Genomic DNA, 21,770 nt, shown 5'->3' with positions numbered 1-21,770 from the left:
GGAGATCGAGACCATCCTGGCCAACATGGTGAAACCCCGTCTCTACTAAAATATATATATATCTAAATTAGCTGGACATGGTGGCGTGTGCCTGTAGTCCCAGCTACTCAGGAGGCTGAGGCAGGGGAATTGCTTGAACCCGGGAGGTGGAGGTTGCAGTGAGCCGAGATCGTGCCACAGCACTCTAGCCTGGTGACAGTGCGAGAGTCTGTCTCAAAAAAAAATGAATAAATAAAAGAAAGGGATAATGGTTTGTTCAGGATCACCTAGCTGGTTGAGAACGAAAACAATTAGAGTCAAGTCCTTTGGCTGGGCATGATGGCTCATGCCTCTAATCCCAGAACTTTGGGAGGCCGAGGCAAGCACTGAACTCCAGACTTGAGCTCAGGAGTTTGAGACTAGCCTGGGTGACATAGTGAAACCCTATCTCTACTGGAAAAAAAAAAAAAAAAGAAAAAAAATGGAGTCAAGTTCTCTAACCTGGTAAATCTACTAGATAAGTATGGCTCTCTCAGGCATGGCATCTCAGCTTCATCAGTATCACTTGTCTGCTTAATCATTGATTCAATTGTTCTATAAACTCCTCTACAACCTCTCTCTCTTTCTCTCTCTCTCTTTTTTTTTTTTTTTGGTGCAATCGCATAGAGCCTCCTTTGTACCATGCATGGTTTGAAGCACCAGGGACACACATGAACGAGGCAAGGTCTGAAGTCTCATGGAGCTCACAGACACTCTTCTCTTTCTCTCAAAACGCTGCCTGCCACCTGCTGTGGGTCATCAACCATGTTCTTACTGGATGCTCACCTGGCCCAGTGCCCCTCCCCAAACCAGGCCTAGTACTCAGCCCCTCCTATGTGGCCTCTGGGGCTTGACTCCACACTCCATGTGGACTGCATTTCAGTGTCAGAGCCTTCATTCTAAAACCCACTGCCCTGGCATCTTCTTCTTCATGGGCTCCTTGTTTTCCAGTGCTTTAAGCACAGGTCTTCTCCTGCCTTTAAACACTCCTTAACCTGGTTTCCATAGTTCTTATCCAGCCAATGGTGTGCTGGTAACTTTATAATAACTAGCTATTCATGGGGGGAGAAAACCCACCAGCCAATCAACCAAACAAACAAAACTCTGATTTGTAGTGGTTCCCAATTTCCTTGGTGTAAATACTGCCACCATGGCTGATGTCAAGTTACCAACATGACATCACTGGATGTGGAGTTGGGAAGAGATACAGATAATCATCTCTGATGTCGACTGAATCCAGCCCTACCCCATCACCTCCCCTCACACCCCCTCAGATCTGTGCCATAGAATGCAGTGTGGATCTTGGGAAAGCTATGAGCTTTGGAGTCAGAGAGATGGAATCTGAAGCCTAGCTTTTCTGATTTCTACACTAGCAGTGCATCCAGGGGAAAATTATTCTACTTTTCTGAGCCTCGGTTTCTTCATCTGTGATATGGAGAAAGCAGTACCCAAGATGCATATGGGCTTTCAGCACTGTTCTCCTTCCTACCTTTATTCCTTTGCTTTATTCCTATTTCCTTTGTTCTCCTTCCTACCTTTATTCCATGCTGTTACCCTGGCCTGGGATGCCTTGTCTTCCACTTATCTAGACTCTTAAGATTCTTCTCAAGACCTGTTTCCTCCATGAAGTCCTCCCTGATTATTCCAGTCCTCTGAGGACTAAACTCTGATTTTTTTTTTTTATCTTGCCCAAATTCCTACCTAAGGGGCCTAGGGAGTCATGCCCTACAAACCATAAAGTCTTACCAGAGGGGTTTTAATTTTAAACCTATATAGTGTGGTCTGCTTTCTAACCTGACTCTACTATAACATCATATAATAAGGGAGGAAATAAAAATATTTTAACCCCAAATATATTTCCCTGCCATATCTTGAAATTGCGCCACAAGTTTGTCTCTTGTGGGAAAAAGCCACATTCTGTAGAGAATCCCCTTCCCCCCATTTTTTTCTTTTTCTTTTCAGACTCAGGAGATAATCACAAAGAGCCAGGCACCCTTTTAAGTCCGATAAGAAACATTTTATAACCTACTCCCTCTGAAGTCTGCCCTGAGAACTTCCTCTGCACAAATAAAACTTGGTCTCCACAATGTTTATCTTAACCTAAACATTTCCTTTCTATTGATCCCAGGTCTTCAGATAAACTCAACTAATTATCAACCGGAAAAATTTTAAATTTACCAAAAGCCTGGAAGCCCCCACTTTGAGCTGTCCTGCCTTTCTGAACCAAACCAACGTACATCTTAAATGTATTGATTAATGTCTCGTGTCTCCCAAAAATGTATAAAACCAAACTGTGCCCTGACCACCTTGGGCACATGTTTTAAAGGTCTCCTGAGGGCTATGTCATGGGCCATGGTCACTCATATTTGGCTTAGAGTAAATCTCTTCAAATATTTTACAGAGTTTGACTCTTTTCGTTGACATATTTTTGCCCTCTCCCTTCTCCAAACCCCTGTGGCAAGCAAGAGGTTTGCTTACCTGGCTCAGCATTTACACCAACTTGTATGCGATCTAGTCATTTTGAGACAGCATCCCACTCTGTTGCCCAAGCTGCAGTGCAGTGGCGCCACCTCCGCCTTCTGGGCCCAAGTGAGTCCCTTGCCTCAGTTTCCCAAGTAGCTGGGATTACAGGTGTGTGCCACCATGCCTGGCTGATTTTTGTATTTTTTTAGTAGAGACAAGTTTTCACTGTGTTTCCCAGGCTGGTCTCAAACCCCGGACCTCAAGTGATCCTCCCGCCTCAGCCTCCCAAAGTGCTGGGATTACAGGTGTGAACCACTGTGCCTGGCCCTGTGGGCATATTCTTGTCTCTGAGCTGACTGCTTGTCTCATCCTGTCTCTCAGATGACTACTGCATCCCTCAGCCCCAACTCCAATTCCTACTGACAGATTAATGATTAATAACCTGAAGATGCAAAGTGAATCTATCCATCCATCCATTCTATAAGTATTCAGTAAGTTCCTACAATGTGTCAGGCACTGTAAATACAATCATGAATTAAACAGAGGTAGTAGTTATAATAATTATATTAATAATAATAATAATAGCTACCACTATTGAGCAGTTACTATGTGCCAGCCATTCTGCTAAGCACTTCACAAATTTTAGCTTTTTTAATCCTTATAACAATGTTCTAGACAGTTAGATACTATTATTATAATACCCTCTTTCCAGTAATAAATACAAAGCTTATTGGGGTTAAGTAACTTGCCCAAGGCCAGAGCCAGGATTCAAACTCTGTTTTGAGCTCTCAACTATTCCCTTCTGCCTGTCGCTATGCTCTCGTGTCTCTCATGGAAGTTATTTTTCTTTTTTTTTTTTGAGACGGAGTCTCGCTGTGCTCCCAGGCTGGAGTGCAGTGGCGTGATCTCGGCTCACTGCAAGCTCCGCCTCCTGGGTTCACGCCATTCTCCCGCCTCAGCCTCCCAAGTAGCTGAGACTACAGGCGCCCGCCACCACGCCCGGCTAGTTTTTTGTATTTTTAGTAGAGACGGGGTTTCACCATGCTAGCCAGGATAGTCTCGATCTCCTGACCTCGTGATCCACCCGCCTCGGCCTCCCAAAGTGCTGGGATTACAGGCTTGAGCCACCGCGCCCGGCCTGGAAGTTATTTTTCAAAGCATTTTTATCTCTCTCTGATCCTCACAACAGTTCTACAGGGTGAGTGGAACAGGTAAGATACCCCATTTTGCAGATAAGAAAACTGAGGCTCAGAGAGCCAAAGCCTAGTCTCTTGTCCCTTGTAGCTTGCTAAAGTCCTATTATAGTCAGAGCTGTGGTTCCTGACTTCCAGCTGGGTCAGGGAGGTGCTGCAGGGCTAAGTGTGCTGGGATGTGCAGACAAGAAGGACTAGAAGACAACCCTATCTTCTGGACCATGGGCCAATGCTGGGACCTTAGAGGCATAGGTGGGCACCTACCTTATGCACCCAATCCTTGCAGTCATGGTCCTGCATGCACTTGTCCAGTGCTCCAGGTGACAGCACCAGCACAAAGTTGCGAGCACCCATGACACTCTGGATGAGTTTGTCTTCGAACTTGCCTGCTTCCAGCTTCTCCACATCAATGAAGACACTGAAGCCGTGCAGCTGCAGGTGCACCTTCAGGAGGCTGCAAGTAGGTCCTGTGTCAGTGCCACAGCCTTGTCTCAAGGCCCTGCCACTGCCTGCCTGCCCCTCCTCACCTGGCCAGCTGGGAACCTGAGTTCCGGCGGTAGCTGATGAAGACATCTGGGGTGTCCCCACTGGGTTTGCCACCAGTACAGGGCAGCGGGGAGTGTAGCATTTCTAAAGCGGGCAACAGGCAGCATGGTGAGGGTGGCCCCTCCGCATCACTCACCATCAGGTATATCATCCCTCTACCCAGCCCTCTCAGCCCAGCCTGGGAAGGGTGGCCTCTCCCAAAAAGGAGAAATGGGGCCTACAGAAGGAGGGTCATGTTATTGTTGGGTTACTCTTAGGAGGCAGGCACTGCGTTCTAGGGACATTGATATGCATGCACTTCCAGCCCTGCCCTCTCTCTGGAACTCCAGACCTGCACAGCCAGCTGCCCACAATCACTCCAAATTCAACACACTCCAAATCTCCCGCTCATTCCTTCTTCCCTATTTCCCACCAAAGCCAGACACCTGGGTATCAGCCTCAACTCCTGCCTCCCATTTAATTTATTCAACAAATACTTCCTAAGCACTCGCTGCGTGCCAGAACTAACTTCAGTGCTTGAGATTCGGCAGTGAATAAAACAGACCGCACTCTGCTCCTCTGGAGCAATGCTCCGTGCTCAGCACAGACACCACATTCTGAGGATTCTACCTACTAAACATCCAGGACTCCAGCCTCCGGGCCCTTCCCTGGCTCAGGTTTCCAGTGCCAGCCTCCTCAATGGCCTCCCTAAGCCCAGCTAGAATTTTCCAGTCTAGGCCAGGCGCAGTGGCCCATACCTGTAATCCCAGCACTTTGGGGTGCCAAGGTGGGTAGATCACTCGAGGCCAGGAGTTCGAGACCAGCCTGGCCAATATGGTGAGACCCCCCATCTTCACAAAAGATACAAAAAATTAGCCGGGCATGGTGGCACATGTCTGTAATCCAGCTACTTGGGAGGCTGAGGCACGAGAATCACTTGAACCTGGGAGGCAGAGGTTGCAGTGAGCCAAGAACGCACCACCACACTTTAGCCTGGGCAACAGAGTGAGACTCTGTCTAAAAAAAGAAAAGAAAAGAATTGCCCATTGTAGTCCATTTGCCACAGCTACCAGAAGATCTTTCTAAAATCCAAATCTGAGCATGTCACTCCTCCCACTTAAAAACTATGCATGGCTCACTACACGAACTATTTTTTTAAAGCTATTTTTGCCCTAGGATTTTCCTGTTGTTTAAAAATGCAATCTTGTGCTGGGTGCGGTGGCCCACACCCGTAATCTCAACACTTTGGGAGGCTAAGTTGGGAGGATTGCTTGAGACCAGGAGTTTGAGAACAGCCTGGGCAACATGGTGGAACCCTGTCTCTACAAAAAATACAAAAATTAGCCGGGTGTGGTGTTGCGCGCCTGTGGTCCCAGCTACTTGGGAGGTGAGGTGGGAGAATTGCTCGTGCCCAGGAGGTTGAGGTTTCAGTGGGTTGTGATTGCGCCACTGCACTCCAGCCTAGGTGACAGAATGAGACCTTGTCTCAAATTAATTAATTAATTGATTAAAATAAAAATGAAATCTTGAAGTTTTAATGGGAGCTGCCATGTAAAAATAATAAAAGCCAACCTGCATTAGTTGAAGCATAAGAATGCAGTCAAAGCTCAGTCCCTTGTGTCTTGTGGGTGCTTAGTCTGTAATTGCTGAATGAATGGATAAAATGAAAAGAATTTATCTTCTTATAATATTTAGACACAACCCTCATAGACAACATTTGTTTGTTTATGAAGCAGAAAGGCCAGGCTCAAGTCCCAGTTTTGACATCTAATGACTTTTATGACTGTGGGAAATGTATTTGAATTCTTTAAATGTTATTGTCATTATCTTTAAAGTGAACACCCATGATGGAAATATTCTATATCTTTAATGATGATGGTGGGGGTCGGGGGGGTTACACAGGTGTCTTTTAAAACTCCTCAAACTGACACTTTTTTTCTTTTTTGAGATAGGGTCTCACTCCTGCTGCCCAGGCTGGCTGGAGTATAGTGACCTGATCACAGTTCACTGCAGCCTTAACTTCCTGGGCTCAGGTGATCCTCCCACCTCAGCCTCCCAAGTAGCTGGGACTACATGTATGCGCCACAACACCCAGTTAATTTTTTGTATTTTTTTGTGCTTTTAGTAGAGACGGGCCCAAGCTGGTTTCAAACTCCTGGACTTGAGCGATCTGCCTGCCTTGGCCTCACAAAGTGCTAGAATTATAGGCATGAGCCACAGTGCCCGGCCCTCAAACTGGACACTTATTCCTCTTTTTATTCTTTCAAGAGTTCTTTAAGGTTGATTTTAAAAACTGAACGCTCACTGCACAGAATCAATGTAGACACTGATAAGATAATATCTTAAAAATCTAACAGAGTACCTTGTAATTGACAATAAAGATTAACTAAGTGGTAAATTAGTAAGTTTAAAATAAATTAGCCAATAATGAGGGTGGCTAGAGGCCTAGAATTCACTCTAAACCACCTCTAGACCCAAATTTTTTTTTTTTTTTTTTTGAGACGGAGTCTGGCTGTGTGGCCCAGGCTGGAGTGCAGTGGCCGGATCTCAGCTCATTGCAAGCTCCGCCTCCTGGGTTTTTACGCCATTCTCCTGCCTCAGCCTCCCGAGTAGCTGGGACTACAGGCGCCCACCACCTCGCCCGGCTAGTTTTTTGTATTTTTTAGTAGAGACAGGGTTTCACCGTGTTAGCCAGGATGGTCTCGAACTCCTGACCTCGTGATCCGCCCGTCTCGGCCTCCCAAAGTGCTGGGATTACAGGCTTGAGCCACCGCGCCCGGCCCTAGACCCAAATTTTGTAAGCTGTTGGCCAATAGGATAACACACATACGCACACACCCTTCCCACCTATACCCCACTGCATGGATTCTCCATCAGCCGCTGCCTCTGCCTGGGCTGCCCTTCCTGTTGCCACCCCTCCCCGCCAGTGCCTCTCTCAAGACATGGTGAGGCATCCTGTCCTCTTTGAAATCTAGACCTGGGTGGATGGGGTGGGCCGGGCTTCCTCTGTGCTCCCACTGGAGACCTAGGTAGCTTTCTGCAGGGGCCGTCTGCCTGTTTAATACCTCCCTTCCTCCCACCGCCTACCCACCTAAGATTGGGAGCTTCTTGAGGCAAAGTGCAACGTATTCATCTTTACATCCTCAGAGCCCAGTGTGACCCACGTTTGTGCTCAATCAATCCACGGTGAGGCTGGAAGTCTCTACCCTGTGTTTTCCCTCACCCTTCTAGGGCCGTGGCTGGGGCTGGGGCTGGGGCGGGGTCCCGGGTGGGCGGGCTGACCTCTGGCTGCTGTGAGGATGCGGGCGCGGTGCACGCCCAGGCGGACGCCGCAATCCTCCAGCAGCTGCTGCTCAGACACGCGGTGCAGCAGGGAGCGGTCCAGGCCGCAGCTGACCAGGCCGTAGGTGTACTGGCGGAAGCGCGGGTCCAGGCTGCCCAGCCAGTCAGCCAGGTTGCTACGGTCGCACGTAGAATAGTTGGCGAAGGTCCTGAGCTCGGTGAGCTCCCTAAAGAACCTGCACCCCACGGAGGAGAAGACGCTGAGGTCCAGACTCAGATGGGCTGTGGACCGAGGGGGCGCTTATTTAGACCTAGCTGGGGTCCGGCGGACAGGAGGCTCCGTACCTCTTGCGGGTGATGCCAGATTTCATGCCCAGGTCGGTCTGGAGTTCCTCCTCCGTGAGCCGCAGAAGCAGGTCGCCATCCACCTGCTGCTCCTGGGAGAGGAGTCGGGTGTCAGGAAGGGCTCCGCTACTTAGCCCTTGCACCTCGAGCACAAGAGGCAAGGGAAGGAACTGGAGATGGTGTGAAGGAGGCGGATGGGACCTAGGTCAGAGCCGAGTGACCCCAAGGGTGGCTGCGTACAGGCTCCCCACCCCTAAAAGCCACCCCAGTGCCACAGGAGTGCGAGGCCGGGAGGGAACACAATCTCTGTGCACAGGGCGCCCGCTCTGACTTGGGGGAGGTGCACCCCCTACGACTGTACCCGGAAGCTCTCGCAGTACTTGGAGAAGCCAATCTGCTGCAGCCACGTCTGGACCTCGGCCTCCTTCCAGCTGGGCACGGAGGGCAGGATGGGCCGTGGCACCTCCTCACCCAGCAGGCGCAGCGCGCGCTTGGCCAGCGCCGACTTAGTGCCATTGGTAGAGTAGGAAACCAGGCGTTTCAGGCTCTGGACGGCGCCGATGTCGCTGAATACCTAGGGAGGGAGTGGGGAGAGGGCTCTAGGTTCCACCAGCTCTCCAGGTGCCCCCACATGTTCCCAGTCCCTCTCCTTGTCTCTTCTTACAACCCAAAGTCTCTCCATCTGCCCTGGCTCCGCCTTCAGCCACTAAGTCATGGGGTCTTGCGGATTCCCCCTCCTGAAGTTCTCTCAATTCTTGACCAGGTCCTGACTCTGGATGGGTTGGGGGCAGAGGGGCAGATCCCTCCTTCATATCCTTCTTATAGCATCTACAGGCCCTGGAATAAAGTTGAGCTCTCAGCATGGCCCTAGGCAGAGCACAGTGCAGCTGCCCATCACTCCCAGTTCACCTCATCTTCCACCAACTTACCACTTCACACACACACACACACACACACACATGCACTCACATTCCAAGGCTTTCACACCTCTGGGTCTTGGCCCACTATGTTTCCAAATCCTTAGTTCTTCCAGCCTGCTTGTGGGAATCCTCCCAATCCACGGAAATCCTACTCATCCACCAGAATCCAAATCGATTAGCACCTCCTTCATGCAGCCTGCTTTGATTTCCCCACATCCTGGCCCACAACTCCAATGAGGGCTTATATACCACACTCTTATATGCCACTGTCACTGGTTGACAATGCAACTTCCACTGGAGTATAAGCTGAGGACATGTGTTAGTCACTACTGGAACCCTGTATCTGACACAATGAAGGACACAGAGTGGGACTCAAGATGTCTTTGTTGAACTGGACTCACTTGGCCTCGATGGGAAAGGGGTGACAGGCTGGTGATCCTGATTGCTCCCAGATCCAATCCTTGAGGTCCTCACTCCCTACTTCCTTTAAGACCCTTCTCCCTAAGCAGAATGACCTGCCTTATAGAGCAAGTCGTCCCTGATCCAGCTCTGGAGAGCAGAGAGAAGAATCAGAAGTTCCTAGAACACTGGATGTTGAAAGAGGTCCCAGACACCCCCCTAACATAGCAGTCTCCTTTTTTTTTTGTTTTTTGAGACGGAGCCTTGCTCTGTAGCCCAGGCTAGAGTGCAGTGGTGCGATTCCGGCTCACTGCAACCTCTGCCTCACAGGTTCATGTGATGCTTTTGCCTCAGCCTCCCGAGTAGCTGGGATTACAGGTACCTGCCACCACGCCCAGCTAATTTTTGTATTTTTAGTAGAGACAGAGTTTCACCATGTTGTCCAGGCTGGTCTCGAACTCCTGACCTCAAGTGATCCACCTGCCTCGGCCTCCCAAAGTGCTGGGATTACAGGCGTGAACCACCTCATCCAACCAGCAGTCTCCTTTTTATCTGTAGGCAAACACATGATGGGTGACAATCATCTGTAAGATACACACCTTTGAGCACCCCCCGATGACAGCTGGGGTACAGACAAGGTGGGCCATGGGGTATGCACGACATCCCTGTGCACCAGCTATCACCAACCTCCAAGGCTCCACAGAAAAATGCAAAGAAGAGTGACATTGTAGGGAGAATCTTCAACCTGTAATATTTTAAAAACAAAGCCCAGCTGGGGATGTGGTGCGTGTTTGTAGTCCCAGCTACTTGGGAGGCTGAGGCAGAGAGGATCACTTGGAGCCTGAGAGTTTGATGCCAGCCTAGGCAATATAGTAGAACTCTGTTTCCAAAAAGTACAATCCACAAACTTTCGGTGCTAAAACTATCATTATCCCACATCCAGGGTAAGAACTGCTGCTGTGGTTCAATTTATTGAATTTTCCACAAGATAAAAATGAGGCCCAGATAGAGGCCCAGAGAGGGGAAGCCAGGTGCTCAAGGTCACACAGCAAATTAAAGCAGTGGGCAAAGGTCACTGGTAGATTAGATCCTGGACATGAGGACCCCTTGGGACTCTGGTGGGGGTTATCTGGCTGACACACTGATGTCCTGTCCCAAGCCCCAAGCCTCTGTCTCTAGCAGCCATCTTCCCAGACTCCAGACTCAAAAGGCTAAACTACCCACTGAAGCTCCCCAGCTGGGCATCTCTCAAGCATCTCAAACTCCATATGTCCTGCAGAAGTCACTTTCTTCCCCTTCCCCACTTCCACTTGTCTGTCACCCAGTTCACCTTATTCATTGCCTATGTTCAGGGCCAGGAGTCATCCTCAGCTCCTCTCTCTCCTTCTCCCAGTCACCAAGTGCTAACTGCATCTCTTAAACAACTCTTGAATCTGCTCTCTGCCACTGGCATCGCTATCTCCCCCTTCTCCCAACGCCCACCCCTTCAAGTCATACATAGTCTTTTATTAGGTTGCCTTGCCTCCACCCTCACCCTTGCCAAGCCCCTTTCCACACAGCAGCTAGAATGATCTTTGTAAAACACAAGTGCTCCCTTGCTTAAAAACTTCTTAGTGTCTTCCTCTTGCCCCCAAACCCAAGTTCAAACTTTGGGACTTGCCTTCAAGGTCAAAATGACTGGCTCCCCACCCCCGCCTCTTTGTCTTGCTTCCCCTAATTCTGATGTGTATTTCAAGACCCGGTTGAATGTGACTTCCTCTGGGAAGCCTTCCCAAAGTCTCTCTAACCCCTGATCCACCCAACTCCACATCTGCACCCACCTTGGTCTTGCCTTGCAGGCTCTTGATGGCAGCCTCCGCGCAGAGATAGAAAGCCCCGATGCACTGCGCCTCCAAGCGGTTAGAGTCGAGCAACGGCACAAGGCGCTGCAGGTCATCGGGCCCGCGGCCCTGGCTTGTGTCGCTGGCGTCCACCAGACAGCGGGCGAAGCGGCCAGGGTCCAGCGAGGCCACAAGCGGCTCCACTAGCGCCAGCGTGCCCGAGCGTTCCACCTCGCGCTCCACCTCCTTGTTAGTCGCCAACACCGCTACTGCGAGGCAGGCGTGCAGCCGAAGCAGCTCGTCCTCCTTGGAGAAGGCGAGCGGGAAGAGCCACTCGGCTGCGCGCTTCTCCACCATGCGCCGCTGCACCGCCTGGCCCCCATGCAGCGCGCAGTTGCCCAGCGCCAGCGCGCAGTGGCGCAGTAGCGCGGGGTCCGTGCGGCGGCACCAATACAGCACCGCGTCCAGGCCGCCGGCCGCCACCAGCTTCTGGCATGTCTCCTCCGAGTGCTTGAACATGTGCTCCAAGATGCCTGCCACGCTCCGCGCCAGCTCTACGGGTTCGCGCTCCTTCGCCAGGTTCAGGATCACGCCCAGTCCGATGCGCGCCACGCGGTCCCTGTCCAGTGAAAGTGGAAGGGGACGGTGGAATTGCCGCAGCTTGTGGAGCTTGGCTTGCCCGTTTGGGGCCTGGTCACTAACCCTCTCTGGGCCTCACTGGCCTCATACAGGGGATAGGATTCCCCTCCCTGCTCCCCACCCTCACCTCCTCCCCTGGGAGGACCCCACTTCTCGGATTCTAAGGGTGCTCTATCCTGGCCACAGCCATTCTCCCCCTCATTCCTCCCCTTGAGAGGCAGTATGTGTGGTGGCTAAGAGCCTCAGCTCAGGAGCAGATCCCCTGGGTCCTGGTTTCTTCTCAGCCCGTTTTCTAACTAGGATAAAGGAGACCTTTGGGCAGCTTCCTTTATCTCTCTACCTTGCTTTCCTTATCTCATAAATAGAAAATACAAATACCTGCCTCATAGGATTATTATCAGGACTAATGAGATAAGCCATATAGAGTGCTTGGCACAATGCCTGGCACATGGTAAAAACTCAACAAATATTAACTTGTCCTAATTTGAAGTGTCACTTGAAGCACACCACTCTTAGCCTTGCCTTTTCCTCACTCCATGGCCCATGACTGGGGCATATGTATTCATTCATACAACAGATGTTTCCTGAGGACCTCCCCTGGGCCAGGCACTGCACTATGGGCTGAGGTTTAACTGAGACTGGCTGGAGCTTATCCTCAGAGCAATGGAGGAGGACATAGACAAGAAAACAATGAGTGAACCAGACCGTAGTGATAGGGCCTTGGCGCTAGCAAAACAGGATGATGTAATAGAGTGTGCCTAGAGGAGGGGTATGTGTGAAGAGGTGACATCTGAGAGCTTAATGTGGAGAAATCCCTGCATGCAAATATCTGGGAGGAGCATAACAGGTAGAGAGAGGAGCAAGGATGAAGGCCCGAGGGCAGAGGAGCTGATGTGTTTGAGGAATAGAAAGAATGCCAGAGGTATTGCAATGTCTAAAACCAACAAGGGAAAATATAAAACCAGGCTGGGCAAGGTGGCTCATGCCTGTAGAGTGCTTGGCACAATGCCTGGCACATGGAGTCCAAGGTGGGAGGTTCACTTGAGACCAGCCTGGACAATAAAGTGAGACCCTGTGTCAAAAGAAAAAAAAAAAAAAAGAGAGACAGAAAGAAAACAAAAAGAAAAGAAAAAAAAATCAATGAGGGGTTTATATGTAGAATATATCAGCAAATATTCAAATCAAGAAGAAAAAGGCAATACATTCAAAAGAAAATGGGCAAAGGACATAAACAGGCAATTGACAAGAGGAAATCCAAAATTTGAACAAGCAGATAAACAGATGCTCTAACTCATTAGTAATCAGAGAAATGAAAATTAAAACAATAGCTATCACTACCTGAAATGTTCTTCAACAAAATCCTCTTCATGGTTCATCATTCCAATGTCTGCTCAAATGTTACTTCCTTCCAATCATCCAATCTAAAGGCTTTTCCCCATCACTTTCTAATTCATTACCCTATTTTATTGTCTTCAGGGCATTTAATACCTGATATTATATTAATAGTCTACTTGTTTGTTAGTTCCATAGAGCAGAAACCTTATCTGTCATTTTCTTTCTTCCTTCCTTCCTTCCTTCCTTCCTACCTTCCTTCCTTCCTTCCTTCCTTCCTTTCTTCCTTTCTCTCTCTCTCTCTCTCTCTCTCTCTTTCTTTCTCTCTTTCTCTCTTTCTTTCTTTCTTTTTTGAGATGGAGTCTCGCTCTGTCGCCGGGGCTGGAGTGCAATGGCCAGATCTCGGCTCACTGCAAGCTCCGCCTCCCGGGTTCACGCCATTCTCCTGCCTCAGCCTCCTGAGTAGCTGGGACTACAGGCGCCCGCCACCTTGCCCGGCTAGTTTTTTGTATTTTTTAGTAGAGACGGGGTTTCACCGTGTTAGCCAGGATGGTCTTGATCTCCTGACCTCGTGATCCGCCCGTCTCGGCCTCCCAAAGTGCTGGGATTACAGGCTTGAGCCACCGCGCCCAGCCCATTTTCTTTCTTAAAATGATCTAAATGGAGAAAATTACCCTTTCCTAGAGTTTCTTCACCTAAATCATTTTATTTTATTTCAAAGGTCATTTCCACTTTCCTTCGTCCCTGACCACGCTCCACACACATACCTTGAATAAAATGTTCACTGGCAGAAAACAAACAGAAAACCAGCTACCACTTTACACCTGTTAGATGGGCAAACTCAGAAGCTGAACAATACAGGCAACCTTTCCCAAAGAGATTATCATATAGACAGACAACAGCACTTAGACAAGGATGTTCACTGCAGTGTCATTTGTAGTGTGAGGAAGTTGGAGGCAATCAGTAGCAAGCCTGGGGAGAGTCAGGTAACATAGGCAGGTGCCCACTCTGTAGGATTTGGGGGGAGGTCCAAGTGACTGAGCGGGTGATAACACAGCAACATGAACCAGGACAACATAGCCTGGGCAATGTAGCAAACCCCTATCTCTACGAAATCAAAAAATTAGCCAGGTATGGTGGCAGAGGCCTGTAGTCCCAGCTACCTGAGAGGCTGAGGCAGGATGATAGTTTGAGCCCAGTAGGTTGAGGCTACAGTGAGTCATGATTGGGCCACTGCACTCCAGCCTGGGCATCAGAGCGAGACCCTGTCTCAACAAACCAACCAACCAAACAAAAAAAAAAAAAACAAAAGAAAACCCCCAACAAAACCCAATACTGAGTGGGAAAAAGTAAGAAATAGAATGTGCTATATGACAGCACCATTTATATACATTAAAAATACATGTACACAAAACCAAGAATAAAGATTTAAAGATTTTAGCAGAACACAGACAGAAAGATACACATTAGATATACTGAATGGTTCCCTATGGAGTAAGGGCAAGAGAATAGTGGGGGCACTAGTCAGGAGGAGAAGGAGAGATTGCATTTCAGGCACAGGTATACGCAAAGAGTTGGAGGTGTTGGAGAGCCGGTGCACTTGGGGAGCTGCCCACACTTTCATGGCTGAGGCAGAAAATTCAGGGGGAGAGTGAAAAGAGATTGGACCTGGGGGCTTTTTGAGGCACCTCAAGGCATTTGTACTCTATTTTGATGTCAAAGAGAAGCCACTGCAGGGAGGAGAGTGGCCTGGTCATGTTTGGGTTTTAGAAAATTCAGTCTGGCTATGGTGGAGAGGACAGATCCAATAGAGAGAACTTGGAGGCCCGCTGAGCAGGTGGGAGAGTTGCCACATCCTGGTAGAGCTTCAGGCTTCCTGCCTTACTGACCTCCACAAATGATGTCCTCCACAGATGGCTGGGCACAGTGGCTCATGCCTGTAATCCCAGCACTTTGGGAGGCCGAGGCAGGAGGATCACTTGAGGTCAGGAGTTTGAGACCAGCTTTGCCAACATGGTGAAACCCCATCTCTACTAAAATTACAAAAATTAGCCAGGTGTAGTGGTGTGCGCTTGTAATCCCAGCTACTCAGGAGGCTGAGGCAGGAGAATCACTTGACCCCGGGAGGCAGAGGTTGCAGTGAGCTGAGGCTGCACCAGTGCTCTACAGCCTGGGTGACATAGTGAGACTCCATCTAAAAAAAAAAAAAAAAGGTGATGTCCTCCACAGGTGACATTACTGCCAAAGAGATAGAGGCCCAGCCAGCAACGGAGTCCTTGCCCAGAGGGCACCACAGTGACCATAGTGCATGTGATTTTGTGTCCACTGCAGAACCTAGCTGAGTCTGGAACATGCCATAAGGCCGGCGCAGATTTGCTGAGTTGACCCCACAGCTTCTCGGCAGCCTATCTTCAAAGAAACAGATGGGTCCTAATCATTCATAGAGGCTGCTGGAACTACAGTTATTTCTTCCTCTTGTATTTTTTTTTTTTTTTTCAATTTGAGATGGGGTCTCACTTTGTCACCCGGGCTGGAGTGCAGTGGCATGATCACAGCTCACTGCAGCCTTGGCCATCTAGGTTCAATTGATCCTCCCAACTCAGTTACCTGAGTAGCTGGGACTACAGACATGTACCACCATGTCTGGCTGATTTTTATTTTGTTTTGTTTTATTTTACTTTGTAGGATTGTTTGACAGGATCCCATTATGTTGCCCAGGCTGGTCTCAAACTCCCAGGATTGCTGGGCTCAAGCAATCCTCCCACTTTGGCCTCCCAAAGAGCTGGGAATACAGGCGTGAGCCACCTCGCCTGGCCCAATTATTCCTTTTACCAGTGAGAAAACCAAAACTCAGAGAGGTTACATGACATGCCCAGAGTCACACAGCTTCTGAGAGGCACAGCTGAGATTTGAAACCAGATCTGCCTGTCTCCAGAGTTCAAGATCCTTCACCTTCACTTTGCATTTCCACACATCTGACTACATAAATGTCTAGAATATAAGAGCCAGGATGTGCTTAAGAAATATATAATGTGGCCAGGCATGGTGGCTCACGCCTGTAATCCCAACACTTTGGGAGGCCGATGTGGGCAGATCACTTGACGTCAGGAGTTCGAGACCAGCCTGGCCAACATGGTGAAACTCTATCTCTATTAAAAATACAAAAACTAACTGGGTGTGGTAGCAGGCGCCTGTAATCCCAGCTACTCGGGAGGCTGAGGCATGAGAATCACTTGAGCCTGGGAGGCAGAGGTTGCAGTGAGCCAAGATCGTGCCACTGCAATCCAGCCTGGGTGACAGAGGGAGACTCCATCTCAAAAAATAAAAAACAGGTCGGGCGCGGTGGCTCACGCCTGTAATCCCAGCACTTTGGGAGGCCGAGGCGGGTGGATCACAAGGTCAGGAGATCGAGACCATCCCATCCCGGCTCACACAGTGAAACCCCCTCTCTACTAAAAATACTAAAACTAGCCGGGCGAGGTGGTGGGCGCCTGTAGTCCCAGCTACTCGGGAGGCTGAGGCAGGAGAATGGCGTGAACCCGGGAGGCGGAGCTTGCAGTGAGCCGAGATCGCACCACTGCACTCCAGCCTGGGCGACAGAGCGAGACTCCGTCTCAAAAAAAAATAAATAAATAAAATAAATAAAAAAATAAAAAACAAAATAAGAAAATTATTTAATCTGGCTGAATGCAGTGGCTCATGTCTGTAATTTCAGTACTTTGGGAGCCCAAGGCAGTAGGATTGCTTGAGTCCCAGAGTTTGAGACCAGCCTGGGCAACATAGCAAGACCCAGTTTCTACAAAAAACAAAAAACAAAAAAGATGAGAAAGAAATTGTCTAATCCAACACCCTTCTTTTCTTTTCTTTCTTTCTTTTCTTTTCTTTTTTCTTTCTTTCTTTTTTTTTTTTTGACAGGATCTCACTCTGTCACCTAGGCTGGAGTGCAGTGGCGTGATCTCAGCTCGCTGCAACCTCCACCTCCTGGGTTCAACTGATTCTCATGTCTCAGCCTCCCAAGTAGCTGGGATTATGGAAATGTACCACGACGCCTGGCTCTTTTTTTTTTTTTTTTTTTGTATTTTTAGTAGAGACAGAATTTTACCACGTTGGCCGGGCAATCTCGAACTCCTGACCTCAAACGATTCGCCCGCCTTGGCCTCCCAAAGTGCTGAGATTATAGGCGTGAGCCACCGCACCCGGCCAGCCAACATCCTCATATTCAGAGGACTTACCTAAGGCCCAGTGAAGGGAAGGACTTGCTCAGGAACATATCAATTCAGAGCCAGGACTTTATTTTGAGTCTCCTGATGCCCCGGCCCTCACCTTTCCCTATGAACCTGGCACCTTTACAGAGTGGAACTGTGCTGCACTCTTGTGATAACTACTCACCCAGCTCCCAGTTCTTCTGTGGTCTGAGAGGCTGTGGGTCTGGTGAAATGGGCACATATTTTAGAATTACACAGGTCTGGATTCAAATTCCAGCTCCAAAGGAGGGAAAGATTGTATATATATATTGCAAACATCTCTATATAATATACATGCAAATGCCTGTATATGCAAAGACTCTCTCTGGAAGGATATACAAGAAACTTCTTACAGTGATTTATCTCCAGAGAAGGGGTCTGGTTGAGAAGAACTTTTTTTTAAACTATTTTAATTTAATTTTTAAAAATTGAGACAGGGCTCTCACTATGTTGCCCAGGCTGGTCTCGATCAAACTCCTGGGCTCAAGCAATCCTCCTGCCTCAGCCTCCTAAAGTTCTGAGATTACAGGCATGAGCCACCATGCCTGGCCAAGAAGAAATTTTAACTGTATACCTTTTTTGTGCTTTTCCACTTTTTTGAATTTATATGCAATGGCTTTCATGATTTTTTTTTTTTTTTTTAGATGGAGTCTCGCTCTTGCCCAGGCTGGAGTGCAGTGGCATGATCTCGGCTCACTGCAATCTCCACCTCCCTGGTTCAAACAATTCTCCCTGCCTCAACCTCCTGAGTAGCTAGGATTACAGGTGCACGTCATCACACCTGGCTAATTTTTTTGTATTTTTAGTAGAGATGGGGTTTCACCATGTTGGCCAGACTGGTCTCGAACTCCTGACCTCAGGCAATCCACCCACCTGGGCCTCCCAAAGTGCTGGGATTACAGGCATGAGACACTGCTCCCGGCAGCCTTTCTGTGATTTTAAAAACCTGTCTCCTCCATTTATTCATTGCATATTCCTGGGAAAGCCATTTAACTACTCTGAGGATAGCTTCATTAAGATCCCCTGAAGGGGGTGGACTGTGAATATAGAGGGCTAGCAGTCATATGGGGCCCTCACTGGGTGTTGTGGGGCCAGATTTGAAGAACCATATTCTGTTGGACTTCTGGTAGTTGGAAGTCAGGAAAACTGTGACCTAGGCTCCTTGACAATGGGTGCAATAGCATCCTGAGAAGAAAGCAAGAGGGAAGTGGCAAAAAGGGGTAGGCTGATGGAAGAGGTTTTTTTTTTTTTTTTTTGACAAGGTCTGGCTCTGTCGCTGAGGCTGGAATGCAGTGGCATGATCTCAGCTCATTGTGACCTCCGCCTCCTGGGCTCAAGCCATCCTCCCACCTCAGCCTCCTGAGTAGCTGGGACTACAAGTGCATGCCATCACGCCCGGCTAATTTGTATATTTTTTGTAGAGATGGGTTTTTGCCATGTTGCCCAGGCTGATCTTGAACTCCTGGTCTCAAGTGATCCACCCACCCAAAGGCATGAGCCACCATGCTTGCCCAGAAGAGCCTTCTTTGAGATGAGGAAGTGGGGGCTTGGTTGGTGAAGGAGAAAAAAGTTTCATAAACAAATTCTCAGTGTGTCACTTCCCTTCTCTTCCTTCCAGCCCCATTCTCATGCAGCCTACAGGGGGTGCAGGGATACTGCCTTTCTTTTTCTTTTGAGATGGAGTCTCACTCTGTTGCCAAGGCTGGAGGGCAGTGGTGCAATCTCAGCTCACTGCAGCCTCTGCCCCCTGAGTTCCAGCAATTCTCCTGCCTCAGCCTTCAGAGTAGCTGGGGTTACAGGCACACACTACGCACCACCATGCCTAGCTAATTTTTGTGTTTCACCTGACCTCACGTGATCTGCCTGCCTTGGCCTCCCAAAGTGCTAGGATTATAGGCGTGAGCCACTGCACCACTGCACCTGGTTGGGACAGTGCCTTTTTTTTTTTTTTTTTTTTTTTGAGACGGAGTCTTGCTCTGTCACCCATTGCTCTGTCACCCAGGGTGGGATGGAGTGCAATGGCATGATCTCGGCTCCCTGCAACCTCCACCCCCCGGGTTCAAGTGATTCTTCTGCCTCAGTCTCCCCAGTAGTTGGGATTACAGATGCCCACCACCATGCCCAGCTAATTTTTGTATTTTTTTAGTAGAGACGGGGTTTCACCATGTTGGTCAGGCTGGTCTCGAACTCCTGACCTTAGGTGATCCACCCGTCTGGGCCTCCCAAAGTGCTAGGATTACAGGCGTGAGCCAAGGCGCCTGGCGGGGACCCTGCTTTTCTTTGGAGGTATTGTGATAGCAACCAGCCACGTTGTGCTCTGTCCTTGGTCCTGAAGATACCAGCGTGATGTTTCTTGGTACCAGGGACACTGGTTAGTGACTGTTCTCTCAGTAACTCTGAACCAGGTGAGAATTGTCATTTTTAACCTTGAAATATAGCAGTACTGTTTGCATCTTGCAGCCCTCCTCTCCTCGGGGTGCTGGCTGTACTCACTCTCCAGGGATTGTAGTTATAGCTACCTGACTCCACATCGCAAGCCTGCAGGGCACACCTACCAGTCTCGACCCCACTACACCCAGTGAGCACACACATATTTTATTTGCTACCCCCTCCAAATTCATGGCCTATCCCCATCATGGCATCGGATGTCAGATGGGAGGTTAATGGCTTGCCAAATAAGCAGAACCCTATCTTGGTTTCCCAATCTAAATTGCTTAATTCATGCATTTTTGACAGTTGTGTCATTTCCAGCAATCACAAGGTAATTTTTTTCTTTTTGAAAATGGCAAGGAAAACACCCCCAACCCACTCCCTTCACACTTGTGAGAGCTGCATGAGCTGAAAGTGACTCTTCCAAAAACTCTTCTAAGCTTGAGAAGCTCGAGACTTCAGCATGAGACTGGAGTGTGAGAGCTTGGTCTGCTCTAGCATCAGAAGGGAGGGAAAGTGAGTCCTTGGAGGTCTTCATACTCCAGGAGAGATCCCAAGAGACATGCAAGAGTGGCAACAAGGCCTCTGTTTGACCCTCTTGCAGCGTCTTGGTGCTAAGTGGGGTGGAGGGAGAGAACACACACTCCGCCTGGTCCCTGCCAGGCTCCACACCCCGGTGTCCTCTTCCCCTACCCATGCCTCCCAGCAGAAAACTGTTTCCCATCAGGAGCCGCAGAATGAGATCATATCTGGCCTGTTACAAGAACCAGAATGACTGATGGAGCAGAAGTTGGATTGGGGCGGCAAGAAGGGAGTAAGCAGCCTCAGGCCAGCACGCATTGCAGCCTGGAGAGGAGAGAAAGGAGAGTTCTCCCGCCCTCTTTTCTGAGCATTGTGTTTCCCTTCTTCTCCCATTGGGAGGGGGATGGGATGACGGGAAAAAGTGTCCTAGAAGGGAACCCAAGCCGGTGGGCAGGAGAGCTGTGGGCTTGGGGGGTGGGGAAGAGGAAGAATTGGCAATAGGATGCCATCTCCATCCATAGAGCCAGGGACAGACTCCTATCCTCTAACTCCACTCCTCACTCCACTAGCCCTGGGAGCAAATCTTAGTTCACTGTGACCCACTGGGCAAGTCACTAAACTTTCCTAAGCCTCAGTTTCCTTATCTGTGAAACGGACATGCTGATCCTAACAGAGATGTAGTGCAGGCAGGCAGAGAGGTGAGGGAGGCAAAGGCACGGCGCGAGGCACACGGGAACCCAGGCGCTTGACCGTCCACACCACGCGGCGCTCTCCCAACCCCGGCCTGGCGCGCTCACCGGTTCTCAGCCACCAGGATCTGCTCCAGCAGGCGCGCGGCCTGCACACGCGTCTCCAGCTCCGGCGCCTGCAGCAGCCGCAACAGCAGGTCGAGGCCGCCGTCCAGGCGGATGGCGTCGCACAGACCCTGGGCTACCTCGCGGCCCACGGCCGGCAGCAGCCAGGCCTCCTCCACCAGTTGGAAGACCTCGGCCAGGCCGGCGCCCACCGCCCGCGCGCCGCCCGCCTGCTTCAGCGCGGACAAGGCCTGCTGCAGCTCCGGCAGCGCGCGCTCCAGGGCGTCCTGCACCTCGGTGCCTGCCCCCGGCGATACTTCGCGGGGCCCGCGGCCGCCCGCAGCCCACCATGGGCCCGTGCCACCGCCCCCATCCGGCCCCGGCACCGCCAGCCGCTCGGCGCCCGGCCGTGGGCCCGACATGGCGAAGAAGCGACACAGCTTGTAGGCGGAGAGGAGCAGCGTCAGGACCATGGGCGCGGGGCCGCGGGGGACATCCCCGGCCTGGAGGCGGGGGCCGCGCGGAGAGACCCCGGTTTTGGGAAAAGAGGGACCCGAGAGGGGTCGGGGGAAGAAGATGGAGGGGGAGGAATAGAGAGAAGGGTACCAGGCAAGGGTGCCGGTCAGAAGTTTGAGGGAGGAGTGAGGGCAGGATCGGGGGCGCAGCGGTTGGCAAAGGTGATGCAGGCCAAGATGCAGGGAGTGGGAGAAAGGAGAGAGCGAGGAGGCGAGGGATGGCTCCGGACGCCGGAGGGTAGAGGAGGCGGCGGCTGGAACAAAGCGTTGCCCGAGCAGGGGCTCGGCTGAGCTGGGAGATGCTCGGCAGCAGCCACGCCCCGGAACCG

At 50.2% G+C, this 21,770-nt stretch overlaps 1 protein-coding gene across 2 annotated transcripts in view; it reads right to left on the bottom strand.

Moving 5' to 3' along the window:
- Positions 1-21,770, bottom strand: part of SARM1 (sterile alpha and TIR motif containing 1) — a 27,603-nt gene extending 5,833 nt beyond the window's left edge. Inside the window, exons 1-7 of one of the 2 annotated variants that reach the window (XM_017950448.3) lie at positions 20,930-21,770; positions 10,966-11,584; positions 8,188-8,400; positions 7,827-7,918; positions 7,482-7,717; positions 4,202-4,304; positions 3,939-4,128 (exon numbers count right to left, since the gene is read on the bottom strand). In XM_017950448.3, coding sequence (XP_017805937.2) covers positions 3,939-4,128; positions 4,202-4,304; positions 7,482-7,717; positions 7,827-7,918; positions 8,188-8,400; positions 10,966-11,584; positions 20,930-21,399 — 1,923 coding nt within the window. In that variant the 5' untranslated portion in view covers positions 21,400-21,770. The remainder of the gene's footprint in view (positions 1-3,938; positions 4,129-4,201; positions 4,305-7,481; positions 7,718-7,826; positions 7,919-8,187; positions 8,401-10,965; positions 11,585-20,929) is intronic. The other variant, XM_017950447.3, reaches the window with a different exon arrangement.

The sequence above is a fragment of the Papio anubis genome, chromosome 17, assembly GCF_008728515.1.
Source record: "Papio anubis isolate 15944 chromosome 17, Panubis1.0, whole genome shotgun sequence".
Lineage (NCBI taxonomy): Eukaryota > Metazoa > Chordata > Mammalia > Primates > Cercopithecidae > Papio > Papio anubis.
Note: the sequence above shows the minus strand (reverse complement) of the source record. Positions and strands in the feature narration are given on the sequence as shown.